The following is a 14,273-nucleotide window of genomic DNA, read 5'->3' as shown; positions in this document are numbered from 1 at the left end:
CTGAGCACCACCCATTTTCACCAGGCGGGTGGTGGTTCAGAAGAAACAAAACAATTCCAGAAATCACGGGCAGATCGGTTTCAAAATGGGGTCTGCAGAGTTATGCCAAAGATGTAGGTTTCAGATTCCACCTTTCCTGTCGTGGTGAATCTTGTTAGATAAAAGGATGCCGCTCATGCAGCATCATGAACGTTTCTTCTGCCAACCGGTCAACGAAAGGGGGTGGGGTGGGGTGGGGTCAGAAGGAAGCAAAGGCTGGCTGAGGGGAACCGTTCCGGCACTAACCTTCCTTTCCACCTTAAACCATCGGAGGTAGCTCCACCTTAAAAGCTGCAGCGTTGTGGGCTCCGGCCCATCCCTTTGCCTGATGCTGATGTTGCCGATGCAGCAGCAGCAGCAGGAGGAGAGAGCGAGCGGGGGGGATACAGGCACTGCAAGCAGCAAGAGCAACATCAGCATCCCGGGGTAACGAGCCGGGCACGGAGGACCCACCAGCCCAGCTGAGAGAGCCCAGCTGCTCTGCCGCTGTGGGGTGACAATCAAGGAAGGCGTCCCCTTGCTTTTGCGATCTGTCTGTGACTGCCTGCCCCCCTCCTCTCCCCCCCCCCCACACAAACGCACACACCTTCCCTTGGGAATTGCCTCTTTTCTTCCACCTCCTCTTCGTCTTCGTCGCCGCCACCTCTTCGCTTCCCAGACGACAAAAGCCTCCCTCCATCAGGACACCAGCCCCACAAAACCGCCCAGCCCGCCAGCATGACGACGGAAGTCAATGAATGCAGCATCAAAGTCCTCTGTAGGTTCCGGCCCTTGAACCAGTCGGAGATCCTCCGGGGGGATAAATTCATCCCCGTTTTCCAGGGGGATGACACCGTCATCATTGGGGTAAGTGCGCGCCAAGGCGATGGAGAGGGGCGGGGGCGACCCAGGGGCAGGATTGGGGCGGGCTGGGCTGCAGCAGGGATGGCTTCGAGGCGCCTCGATTTTCTTAGGAGCTGGGCCTGTTTCTGTAAGGCAGGTTTGCCCTTGGGCGTGAGTCTCCCCCAAAGCACCCACTGGCTTCTTAGATTAAATGTATACACATCGCCCTCTTGGGTCTTCAACAATCATCTCGCTGAAACCTGCTTGGAAGCATCCTTGCTGAAAATCCATCTCTGTCTAAACAAGGCATTCCTCCCTCCTTAGGAGATTGCTGGCTGCCTTGGGGTTCCTTCTGCTTGTTTGGTTGCTGTTCATCTTTAGTGTTGCAGACTTGGTCATGGGTGTGGCTAGCTGAGCTATCAAGGTGGCTACTGGGATGAAAAGAGGACTCCTTTGGCCTTGGAAGGGAAAGTCCAACAACAATTTCTATCTTCCCCTACACCCACACAATCTCACACGTTCTACTTAGCTGGTATATTTATTTTCTTTCCAGACTCTAAAATATAGCCCTTCTTCCTGGTCAAAGCATCACCTTTGGAGTTGTGCTTCCCAGAGGTGAAAGCTGAAAGGTAGTGACAGCTCAGTTGATTCCCTCAATGGCGATTTTCTGCTCGTAACACACACACACACACCACACACACAGCAAAGCGCTTCATGTTAGCTGGCATTCGCACAGGAAGAAGATCCGGATTAAAATGGTGCCAGTGGCTTACTAAAGGAGAATGCATGTTGTTTACTCAAAACTGGAAATGCCCTGATGCTTGTCCCCATGGTCTCTGTGTTTGTCACTTGGTACAATTCTGGGCTTTTCACCTTCTGTTATCTTGTTTGCACCTAGTTGTTAAATAAACCCTCCTTAGTGTGTGCTTGTGCAGGTGGGGAGAGGGTTTATCTGCTGGTGTGGGTGAACATGTTGTCAGAGCCACCCTGCTGGTATTTTGCCCGTGAAAGATGCTCTTCTCATGATATGCCAGTGCCACGGACACTTTTGTTTTATTAGGGAATGGGTATGGGGGGGGGAATTCATGTTGAGTGTGTGGACTTGTGCAATCACGGGCAGGTGACCCACTGAATATCACTCTTTAAGGGGAGGGGTAAGAAAGCACTGCCAAGGTTACTCAGTCATTGATGATGGCATAGATGAGAATTAGAACTCCGCCCCTCTCCTGCACCCCAAGTTTGCTGCACATCCTGCTGTGGCTTCTGAATGCCACCCTATCCTTTTGCTGCAGAGAAAGTTATCAATCTGCCTGCTTCTGGGGCCTGACCCTTCTCTTCCCGCTGCACAAGCAGATTTCACCCTGTGATGTCAAATTTGTTTTCTTTGTGCACACCAAGCCTGAGTTTACTAAAAGATAGCAATTAAAACAAACAAACCAACACAAACCAACCAACCAACAAATGCCATTCAATTCAGGATAGCTGTGCCGCAAAGTCATTTCTGTTGGGTGGCTTGGGCAGAGATTTTCCATCTCCCAAAACACAGAGGTTCTGTTTCTTCCAGTTTATATTATATATATTTGCCTTTGTCTTTCAAGGTTGTCCACCTGACCCTTTTCAAACCTGACCCTTTTATTGAAGGCCCTTCTCAATGCCGGACTAATTGAGCAGAATGTGCAGGTTTCAAACTGAACTTGTGGGTGCAACAGAGATGCGACTTGTTGTTTTAATGTTCCCTTCCTGGCAAAGGCAGCGATGCATGAACGTCACAAAGAGAGAAGGTGAGGCAAGCAGGCAGGCCAGCAGGAGAATGTGGTGGCGGTGGGGCCGCCTCCCTTGCCTGCTGAGGCTCAGCTGCTTCGTCATTCCTCAGAGCAGTGACAGGGGACAGTCTGCTTCTTCGGAAGGAACCACTCCCCTCTATTGTGCTCAGCTCCCTGGTCCATGGCTGGCGTGATTCCTGCCTGCAGTGTTGCTTGGAGGTCTTCCGAATACCCCCTCCTGCCTTACTTTCCCCCTTTCCAGGCTAGATCACAGAAAGGCTGATATGTACATGATTGTCTTCTTTTCGACATGGATGCAGCAGAAGAAGCTTGGCTTTGGTTTGGGTTTTGCAAGCAACTGATTGGGAGCGACCTAGCTTTTCTCAGGCCTCCAACCCCTTCATCTTGTTCCTCCCTGGGGTTGTGATGGAGAGGCAGAAAGGTGGTTGGCTGTAATGTTGTTGTTGTCAATGCATAGCAATCTGTATTTATTTATTCATTGAGCTTAATGGTTTTGTCTTTCTTGTGCTGAACACCTCCAGCCTGGAAGATTTTCTTGTTTTATTTTTATTTTATTTTATTTTATTCTGCTGGTAACTAGATCGGCTCCAAGTCAGGAAAAGCTGACTATTTAGTCAGGATTTCTCTTCTCTCTCTCTTATTATGGAAGAGGTCTGGGGAATTCGAAAGCTTGCTTGCTATTTTGGAAGATTTTGGCTGGTGCTGCTGATAACAGGTGCTACAGTTGCTTTTGGGTCTTTTTCATGAGCTGACATGGCTGACTTAGCTTATCCCAACCCCAACCTTAACTTTAATACAAGCAAAATTTGTCGATGGGGCAACTAATGTTGCAGACGATTGTGGATGTCGGTCCTAATAATATCCTATGCATGGATGTTGGTTTTCTTTTTAGAGAGCTAGTTATCTTTGTTTTCAAAGACACCCTGCCATTAGTCCATCTCTTTGTGAGAGATACAGTAATGCTGATTCAGGCTCTTGGTCAGGCATGGGCAACAGGAGCCCTCTGTTTTTATTTCTATGGTTTTTAATTTTTATTGGCCACCACTTCTTGCAGCTCTAGCCAGCGTATCTAATGGTGACGGATTATGGAAGTAGTGGTCCAAAATCCTCTGAATGTATTCCCCCCCCCCCCATTGCTGCTCCCTGCTCTAGGTTATAGCCACACCTCATTCCATGATTACCCAGAAGCTAAAATGGAAGGAAGAGCCATGATTTATCCTGCAGGCTGAACTCTTGTTTCCATAAATCTCAGCGGAGCGAGCGGAATGAGTCACTCTGTGCCCAGTATAACTATGCCCTAGGAACCTTTCAAATGAAGTACGCAAATTTGAAAGATTAAGATTTATAGTACAGTATACATATTAAACAGATGGCATGTACACAAAGTGTCATTGAGGATTACAGGGTTTTCCACGTTGTCAGCCAGAGAACATCACAATACCCAGATAGCAAAAAGGTTTGCTAGCAGTCTATCTCCCCCACCCCTTTGTCCCCATATCTTCCCAGATCCCACCGTTCATTCTTCTTGTGTCTTGTGAAACTTGTACGACTACAATTCCACCCCACATTACCTGGGGAGGGGAGGTTTGATGGGGGTTGGAAAACAACAATGATGGAAGGACAGTAGGGGAATTCTATCCTCCTGCCTTAATTAAAAAACAATAATACATTCATGAAACAAAAGCAATGTTAAATAGTTTTATTTAATTAACTAGCAGTTTATAGTATTTACATACCACCTCTCTGGTTCCTTTTCAGTGAATATTATAACCACAAAATATACAAATGGAATAATATCATCAGCAACATAAAATTCAGCAATATTGAAGAACAACCATGCAAAGGATCGAAAAATAACTTGACGTTACCACTTGGTATCCACATACCCTGTGTGCTATACTGGATAGAGTGGCAGACTAGGATTCAGGAGGCCTGGGTTCAAATGCCCACTCAGTTGTGGAAACCGACTGGGGAAGTGGAGCTGGTAAAACCACTCCTTAAACATGAATTAGCATCCTTGAGAATCCCATTAGGGTAGTCAGTTCTGACTTGATAGCACATAACACAATACAGTACTGTATCAGTATGTCAGAGACTACAGCACCAAGGAAGCCTTTTTCGGGAAAGCATTCTGCTTTAAACAAAATTTCCTCTCTTTAATAATAATCGGTCACATTCCATTCCTCATTTGGAACAGATACATCGAGAAAGGCAGGATGGGTTGCTCAGATTGCAAGCTCTCAATTGTATCTTACAATAGATGTAGTTTACACCTTGCTGGCTATCATCTCCTTGTTTTCTTTCTCCCCCCCTCCAGAAAATTAAATCCAATATCTTCCATTCCCAGGGAGAATGAAGACACCCACAAGCATAAAACAAAGCAACATAAAACAATCCTATTATTAAATTACTGGGATTTTAAAACATATTTTAAAGCCTACAGCTAGACAAAAAGAAGAGTCCCTACCCTGCTGAAGAGGAAAGCTTGAGTTTTCTAGATAAACCCAGAAAAGGTTATTGCCCTGCAGAATTATTTTATTTAACTTGCTAGGGTTCTAGTAGTCCAGAAACCGAGGCTTACAGCTTGTTAGAAGGCTTGTTTAAAAACCACCACCACCACAAAATGTCTCCACAGTGCCTGGAGCAGACAGAGTAAAGGACTCATTGGGAGGCCACATGGGCATCATTAAACATGAAATGCACCTCCAGATGCAGTTCTGTGTACCCATCTTCTAATTCATATGTAGATCGATCCTGGTGGATCACAGGTGAAGCAGGAGTGTGTGCAGTTTAACTCAGCCCAGCATTTTACAATGAGTATCCCCCTGATTGCCTGTTGGCAGGACCATGGGCTGCTTGTAGACAGGAAGTTCTGGGCAACAACAGCAGCAGCAGCAAAATACTCTCTCCCTAATGCCCACTTGCTCTACTTCAGACAGCAGGTGTGAGGCAGAGCAGAATCTCAAGTTTCACTTAATTAACACCCTTTGGACAGCTAGCCCTGCACTGAGGTAGAAAGAAGTGGTTGCCTCGGGGAAGGGATTCAGGAAGTCATGAAAGGACAGGAAAGTATTGGTTATTTAATTTTGTTTATTACTGTATACTCTGTATATGTACTGTGTTTTACTCCCAAGAGCAGCAAGAAGTGCTTGCAGGATTTTCTGCCTCATCTGCCAAGATGCTTCTGAATAGATGCTGTGGTCTTACGGTCAGAGTAGATGAGGGCACCACTACCTGTGGTACATCGGGCAGAAAAATGTCTTGCCACTCCCTTCATCAAATGTCCCAAACTGACTCCAGAACAAGATGCCAGGTAGAAAGGCTTCTCCCTGACACACTGACTTCCTCAGCAGAGAAACCTGCTTTCATTTTTAATTTAGACATATAGCATGAGTAATTTGTCACATCACCTGCAGTCTAAGATTGCACAGGCCTGCCAATCTGTCAGAAGGAGGCCCTGGAGAAATGCAGCGACGCTGTGGTAAATTCTGATGTGTAAGTGCCCAAGGTGACAGATGCCAAGGAGATCTGGAAAAGGTAAACAGAAGTGTTGATCCAGGTCAGTCAACCGGTTCTAGAGGTTTTCACCACCAGCAATACATTTCCTTTTAAACTAATGAAGAATTTGATAATGGCGATCCATAGGATCTCTCTCTCTCTCTCTCTCTCTCTCTCTCTCTCGCACACACACAGACACACAGACACAGAGAGAGAGAGAGAGAGAGAGAGAGAGAGAGAGATTTGGCAGCATTCTTGAGTAACAAAGCTAGAGACTAAATGTTAGTGATAGAACTAGGCAAAAGGTGCATTTGCTAATGGAGTTGCACATTGCTATTTTCTTTCTGTATGCAGAGGAATGGAGCCTCCACCTAGTCTCCTTCCTGGTGGGCTTTCTTAAACATCAAGTGATCCCTGCATGACTATAAGCTTCACTTTCCAACTTGGGGATGAGCTAGATTGCAGACCCCCATTGCTTAACACATAGCCAGGTTTTAACACTACCCCCAAATACTTTTTTATTTTTATTTTAGTATCTAGCAGGATAAATTATAGACAAGTTGAACGTTTGCTATTCTGTATTTCCACAATTGTTCCTGGCAGAAGTACTGCCAACCTGTGTATTTTGCATTTTGTAAAACTAATTGCAATAATTACCAATGAAAAAGCAACCACACTAAAATACTCTGCATTTAGAAGGTTACAGGTCATTTTGCCTTGCATTATTGCGGGAAAAAGCAAAAAGGAAAAAAAAACCTCCTCTTTTAAAAGCAGTTGTAAAAACTGTATTAAGGATGCCTTCTCATTTAAGTGCTATTATGCTTTTTTTTAAATGCGAGAAACTGAGACACTGATACTGATATGGCTCCAATTGAAAAGTTAATTGTGAGTGGCTGAAATCCTGTTGCTTAGTCACTAGAGTTGGGCCATTGAATCAATAGGGATTTGGTGAGTCAACTCTTCTGTAACTTCCATTGAGTCAATAGGCATACTCAGTGGATTTCAGCCACTGTGTGCAGAAGTAACAACATGTGGCAATAAGTGCCATGTGTAAAACACTGCTGCACATGTTTAGACATCATAAAGCCAAATTCATTGTTTCACTACAGATGCTTCGGGGTGGAGGGAGAGTAGCTAAATGTCATCTATGGAGATGGTGTCCCCCTGCAGTGGGAAGGTGAGTTGGTGAGAGGGCAGAGTTGAACTTTTTGCTCTGTGGCAATTCTGATTGGCCGTAGGGGTGTTTGATATTTGCCTCAAGAGCTTTCTTCTGAAGGGAAATCATGTAGTAGCCTGGACTGAGTTGGTGGCATGGCAAAGGCTTAAATTCTCCTCTGTGCCAGAGTCCCAGTGCAAAGTATCCTAAGATGGCTGCTCTTCAGGAAAGAAAAAGGGGTCTCCAACCACCTATTGCATCTAATTTTGTTGTCTCTCAAAAACAATAGACTGCCGTTAAGGTGGTCCATGTCTGCAGTGGGTGTCTTATGGTTCTGTTATTTCAAAAAGAAAATTGGAATTCTGCAGTCTGCAAAAAAGAGGGGAGAAACTCTTAGAAAAACAAAGTGCAATGAAGTGTTGAAAAAAGGGTTGGATACCCTGTTTAAAAAAAGTGAGCAAAACCTGGCAATGTAAAAAAAAAAGTGAGTGAAAAAGCATGGCAATTCCTAACAAAAACTAGGATGCCCTGTAAAAAAAGCTGAGAGAGGAAAAGATGGCAACTCCCCAGCAAATTCCAAAATTCCTTGTGACAGCACAGACTATGATTGGTTCCTGGTGGTCGTGGACATCAGGGAACATGACCCAGCTAGGTAACAGAATGCAGTGTCAGCATCAGCCATTTACAGGCCCTTATTAAAGTTGGTTGCTTCAAAGAAGGCTGTCCAGACTCATTGTAAGGCTGTGGTTATACTCCAGGTAACAGTCAGGTCGAATTTTACTAGGAGAACGCCTACCATCAGCAGGCAGCGGCTGACGGAGGGAGAAGTAGCATTTTTTTAAAAAAAATCATGTTTTTTTTCTCCATGCATCTGCTAATGGCACAAGAGGATTGAAGGGAAAGAATTGGGCATTTCATCCAGGCAGGGGCCATCTGGAACCTAGGAGGCAGAGAGCTTTTTAAGAACTGGCTCCAGGATTATACTTGCTCCAGGCTTTCATGACCCATCTTAAATTTATTCCCATCTGCTTTAAAATTAAATACTTCTCCTTTGATCTTGAATCCCTCTCCCATACACTGTAGATGATCTTCCACTTGGAATGAAAATGACTTATAACAACCCAGGCCAGTCTGGTGCATATCTGTTGATAAGTCCTAAATGGGTTCAGCTTTCTCCCAGATAAGTAGGAACAGGGTTACAGCCCAAGGCACACATGTGTTGAGAAAAAAATTGCATAGTGTGTCTGAAGGCCACCTCCAGAGGGGGTTGAGGGCTCTGTGGGGTGGTCTCTAAGAAGTCTGGATTAACTATTACATTAAATACTTCTCTGATCAGAACCCCCTGCCAAATTTGATTTCCTCGGTATTATTAATTACCCACAAGGATGTGAAAAGAGCTTTCCCTTTCTGTCCACTAGGAGTCTTAGCATTCTCTGCAAACGGAATATGACAGCCGCTTTTAGGTAGAAGAGAAATGGGCACCTCTCATCTTGGTGGTGGGAGGGGGGGAAGAGAACCATCCAAGAATATTTGTATCCTGGCAACCATGAGGAGAAGGCTGCTGCAGAAAATCTCACAAGGGATGCAGGAGGCTTTGTGGCTGCATTTGGCCGTGCTTATTCACGTGTAGATGAGAGAAGGTGACACTGGAGTCAGACATCTGTGGCTCTTAATGTAGTTTTACGTAAGATATTCTTCTCTCGCCACTGCAGATTATTTTAATTACTGCATGATTGGGCACCAGTTTATCCCTCTATCTCGGGATGTGTCTATGTTGGGAGGAGGGTGGGCTTAATGTTATGGTGAATGTATGGTAACTTGAATGATAATAAATACATGGGTGGAGATTTTCTAAAAGTTGTGTTGCTTGTCTAGTATAATTTGGAATCAGGCAGCTAACTGTGAATTTGGAGACCTGTTAATCTCAGTTCTGTTGCCTGTGTTATGAAAGCAAGTTTCTATCCCTTATGGTTATAGAGGCAATAACAACTACGTGCTGTCAAATCAGCTGTGACTTACGACAAACTTTACCAAGGTTTTCTTGGTAGAGAGTACTTGGAAGTGGTTCACCATGCCCTGCTTCTGGACGAACTCTGGGACCATGTAACTTGCCTAAGGCCACACAGACTGTGTCTTTTCTTACAAGGCACAATAGGGAATCAAACTCCTGACCCCTGGCTCCATACCTTTGAAGAAACTGTAGGCAATGTTTGCAAGAACCTGCAGTAATCAGAAATGGGCTATCTATGCCTATAAACACCACTGCCCCATTTTTCATTCTGCTGTTGCTATATTTGCTGCTGCTTCAGACCTTGGAGTAGCCGTTAAAGAAACCAGATGCTGTATTAATAATTTACCAGGATCCAAATGGCATATGCAAACTGAGCAGGCGTAAGAGAACCAGGGACAGAAACCTAATACTGTATTGCACTGAATAGCTGTTTCTTTACTCATAGACATTCTGTAACTCCATAATCATATTTATGGAATTCATGACCAAAAGATGTGATGATGTGCACTAGTTTAAGCAGTTGTAAAATAGATCAGGAGTGTTAACAGAAGATGGATTTATTCAGGGCTATTAGCCATTATTTCTAAATAGACCCTCCTTTTTCAGAGGCACTCTAGCCTAAGTGCAAATGGCAAAGCCAAATAAAGTGCTAGTGTTTGTTCTTTTCCTGCCCTTGCTTCTAAGAGTTGCAGAAATATCTGGTTGGATTTTTTTTTGCTGGGGGTGGTGGTGGTGAGACCAGAATGCTGGGCTTGGTGGATTCTTGTATTGTTGCCCTTCCTAATTTCAGTCTTCTGATTTCTTGGCTGCAGTCGCCATTTGAATTGATGATTGAACCAAGGTGTACACAATCTTTCACCATTTCAATTTCTTCAGCCTTATGCAGCATACATTATAGAACATTCGCCTTACGTTAACATGTTTGGTTAAGTTACAAAATAATACAGATGTATAATTTTCCTTGCCGGCAGCAGCAAATATTGGTTGAATAGGGAAAAGTAAGGAAGATTTCAACAGTTAGCAACTGAGCATTAAACTGTCCTGGTAACCATTGCTTTTGCCCAACCCATGGCGATAGATACTGTATTTCTGATTTGTTCACAGTATCCTGAAGAACTGTAATTTCACTGGAATGGCTAGTTTCTCCAGCAGTGTGGATCACCATTGTGGATTATTGTCTTTATTGCTGCTGAGGTCAGGCCATCACCTGGTGCCAAATCTTCCAATGATGAACCACCCCATACTTAGCACTGTGTTTCCCCGAAAACAAGTCTTTTGCTCCAAAATGCATTAGGGCTTATTTTAAGGGGATGTTTTATTCTTTTTCATGTTCAACAATCTACAAGTTGTCATGTCATCTTTTTCTGCTTGCTGCACAATGGTGGAGGGCAGGGTTTCACTTAACAGGGGCTTATTTTGGGGGTAGGGCTTATATTACAAGCATCCTGAAAAATCATACTAGGGCTTATTATCAGGTTAGGTCTTATTTTCAGGGAAACAGGGTAGGTTTGCCCTTCAGTGGGAGACATTGAATCCAAGGCCTTCACTCAACATTCTAATTATTTGCTAGAACCTGCCAAAGCTTGTGCTTAGCTGGCATGGCAGTTGGGAGGCCAGAGTCCTTTTCAAACCCCGATGAGGCATCAGAGTAGGATTTTGTGGAGGTAGACCATCGTAATTATTTCTTAAATGAGTGCACCGAAGCATCTATAGATGTGTTTCCTCATTGTTGCCTTTTCTTTGTTTGAGTCATTAATTTGCTTCTTCCTTCTTCTTTCCTGGCGATATATAAGTGGCCCCATACATCGAAGCTGATTTTTCATTTTAGAAACAACTTGTTTCAGCTGCCATCAAGCAAGCTCATGATGGGCCTCCTGCTGCTCACGGCTGAGCAAATCCTGTCTCTTTCAAATCCCTTCTGTGATATTTATGCCTCTTGCCATCCTCTCTTGAGGCTTTTCCTCTGGTTTATTGCTGCTCCAGCCAGAATAATTTCCCACTGTCCCTGACTCTGCCACGCCTCATCTTGTCCCAACAGCCACTTTTCTGCACCCAACGTCTCAAAAAAAGCTAAGCCCCTTTAGGCCACTCAGCACCAGGCTCCAGGGCTCTCTCACTAAGCAGATCAGAGGATTTATTGGGCTTCTTCCTTCCTTAGGAGAAACAGCTTTACAGGAAATTGATTCTAAGCTCAGAAAATACACTCTGGGTACCACAAAGAGAGTTGTGGTAGATGCTTTAAATGAAGAAGGAGCCTTCTTAGTGGGGGTTTGGGCCCCTGGAGATTGAGGGGAAATAGGCCAGAGAATAAACAGGCTCACCTTTGCGGTTCTCAAGGAATCATATTCTTATTTTCTGCCATATATACCAGGCAGTCCTCTCAAGAATTCTTGTCCTGCATGCGCTGTCTTCCTTCTCCCTCCACTTCCCTGCCAATTCTATATTTTCCTCTTCTATTATTTATGTTACATACTAAAATATTTAAATCAACAGCTTGATTCAACTGTGTAAGAAGTGAACTAATATTCCATATTTGCCAGACATTTTAAGCGTTTCTCCCAAAGTCCTCAAAACATTTTTAAAATGCATATGCCAAGCTAATCATATTAACTGCAACCTGTGTTTTTATAGATTACAAATGGATAAATGACAACTGATTCCCCCCCCCCTTCCAAATTTGGCAACAAATATTTCCTGTTGCTAGTAAATAAAATTATTTATCTGTATTATTTTGTAACTTAACCTAACTTAACTTTAATATTGCCTAAAACCCTGTGTTATGCTGCATAAGATTGATGTGGTGGTTTTTCAGAAATGAAACGTTTCCGATTCTCCACCCGCTGGAAGGTCATGAGTCTTCCCTGGGATCCCTTCTTGGGGAAGCCATTGTGGGGGCACAGGATGGAGAGAGAGAGAGAGAATCTTTAATGTATGACAGCTGCTATAGGTAGCAATATCGTTCTGGCAATTTTATAAAAGACTAGTCAATTAAAGACTCTATCCCATGGCTCCCAATGGTTTCTCAGTGACCAAAGGGATCCCATGGGAACCTTAGGACTTGTGGAGGTGGGGAGGAGGATTCAGATTTTTTTTAAAAAAATTAAAAATTGCCATGGCTAATGACATCATCAGCTTTGTTCAGAGTAAATTACGGAACAGGAATTCAATCACTTAATTTAATTCACAGAGAAGAATCGCGTTGAGAATAACCACTGAACAAATTTCTTTTAGGTGCTGTTTGCGAGAAACACTATATAACTGGATATGTTCACCAAATCAGTTCCCAACCTGTTATTTGAGAACCTGTGCTATTTCTCTGCCTTCTCATCTCTTTTAAAAACCAGCTCCCCCCCCACCTCTACCTCTCTCTCTTTTTTTGCAAAGCCTTTTCTTAAACATCGATTGGATAGTGCCAGCATACGGTTTAGTCGCCAGGTGATGTTAGAGGTTTCATGTGCCTGTTCTTGTTTGAGGGCTCCTCCAAAAAGGGCAAAAGTACAGGAAAGAAGCATTTTTTCAAAGATGTGAGTTTTTCACAATAAAATCTAGAGACAAATTCTGTTAAGCCCCATTCTCCTTCATGAAGTGGGACCAAGCACAACCAACTATGGCAGTGCTTTTGCCCCATGTAGAAGAGCCCAGCGAGAGAAAATAAATGTCTTCCTTATTATTTTTTTACTGGAGTATCATATATATAAGAAATAAGCTGATAGAAACGGCTCTACTGGAAGACCTCTTAGTGATATGCAGTATAACAATGATTCTTACTCCAATTTGTTTAACAGTGGCAACAACAAACAGTGACACATGCACACATATATACGCACACATTAAGCTGTGTGGTGACCGCCCTCGTAGCCCCTGCTTGTTTCCCCAAACACAGAGCTCACAAGGTACCTCAGCATGCCCTCTGATACGCTGCCACCAGTTGATCTCTTTTATCAACTTAGTTTACTTTAAAAAGATGAAGGTCCATCCAGTACAGTACTGACGTTTCAACAGAACAAGTTTTTGGAATAATTCATAAGCACATTCTTCAAGATTCGTCGATCATCAATATTAACCTTCTATAGTAATTATCACAGGTTACACTCTAACGAATTACGCCTCAGACCCCCAAACTATCCTTCTCTCTCTGATTCCAGACTCAAGACTGACTCTAACTGAACTCCTTCTCCCAGGCTCCGCCTCTTCAGCAGCCTCTTTGGCCCCGCCTCACAATCACATTAACATATTACTCATGAATAATGAATATAACCTAGGGTGGACACCACATTCGTCCCCCCTTAAATATGTTTGTTTAAGAGGGGAAACCTAGCAGTTTGCCCTTATAAACAAACAACTAGTACATGCAAGTATAACAATAACTTACCATTTATGCATACCTTATAATACCATTCTCTCTCTATTATTATGTTTACCAAATCAAACTTACCACTTTAAACATTTAAAACAATATAGATAAAACATTTGCATTAACCACATTAATGCCAATTGCATTGCATCACCTTTGCATTTATAAAGACATACCAACCTCAGTCTAGCATTACTTACATTAATACAATTTACTTTACATTACCTCCACATCAGTAAGGCTACTCACCATCCACACTTTGCATTTTAATCATTTTTCATAACTATACACAAACAGAACATTTAATTGTTGTTGTTGTTACTTAGTTGTTTAGTTGTGTCCAACTCTTCATAACCCCATGGAGCAGAGCACGCTAGGCCCTCCTATCTTCCACTGCCTCCCGGAGTTTGGTCAAATTCATGTGGGTAGTTTCGATGACACTGTCCAACCATCTCATCCTCTGTCGTCCCCCTTCTCCTCTTGCCTTCACACTTTCCCAACATCAGGGTATTTTCCAGGGAGTCTTCTCTTCTCATGAGATGGCCAGTCCACCAGATCTATCCATCAGATGGATCTGGTGGCGTCCACCCTAGGTTATATGCATTATTC

The 14,273-nt window shown here is 43.6% G+C and overlaps 1 protein-coding gene across 5 annotated transcripts in view; it reads left to right on the top strand.

Annotated features, from left to right (window-relative positions):
* Positions 1–354: 354 nt before the first annotated feature.
* The window catches only part of KIF5A (kinesin family member 5A), a 65,312-nt gene continuing 51,393 nt past the window's right edge, over positions 355–14,273 (top strand). For all 5 annotated transcript variants that reach the window (XM_078384687.1, XM_078384688.1, XM_072991177.2 and 2 more), the window contains exon 1: positions 355–885. In XM_078384687.1, the coding sequence (XP_078240813.1) occupies positions 757–885 (129 nt within the window). In that variant the 5' untranslated portion in view covers positions 355–756. The remainder of the gene's footprint in view (positions 886–14,273) is intronic.

This window comes from Pogona vitticeps, chromosome 2 (genome assembly GCF_051106095.1).
Source record: "Pogona vitticeps strain Pit_001003342236 chromosome 2, PviZW2.1, whole genome shotgun sequence".
In the NCBI taxonomy this organism is placed as follows: Eukaryota; Metazoa; Chordata; class Lepidosauria; order Squamata; family Agamidae; genus Pogona; species Pogona vitticeps.
This window is presented reverse-complemented; position numbering and strand designations above follow the sequence as displayed.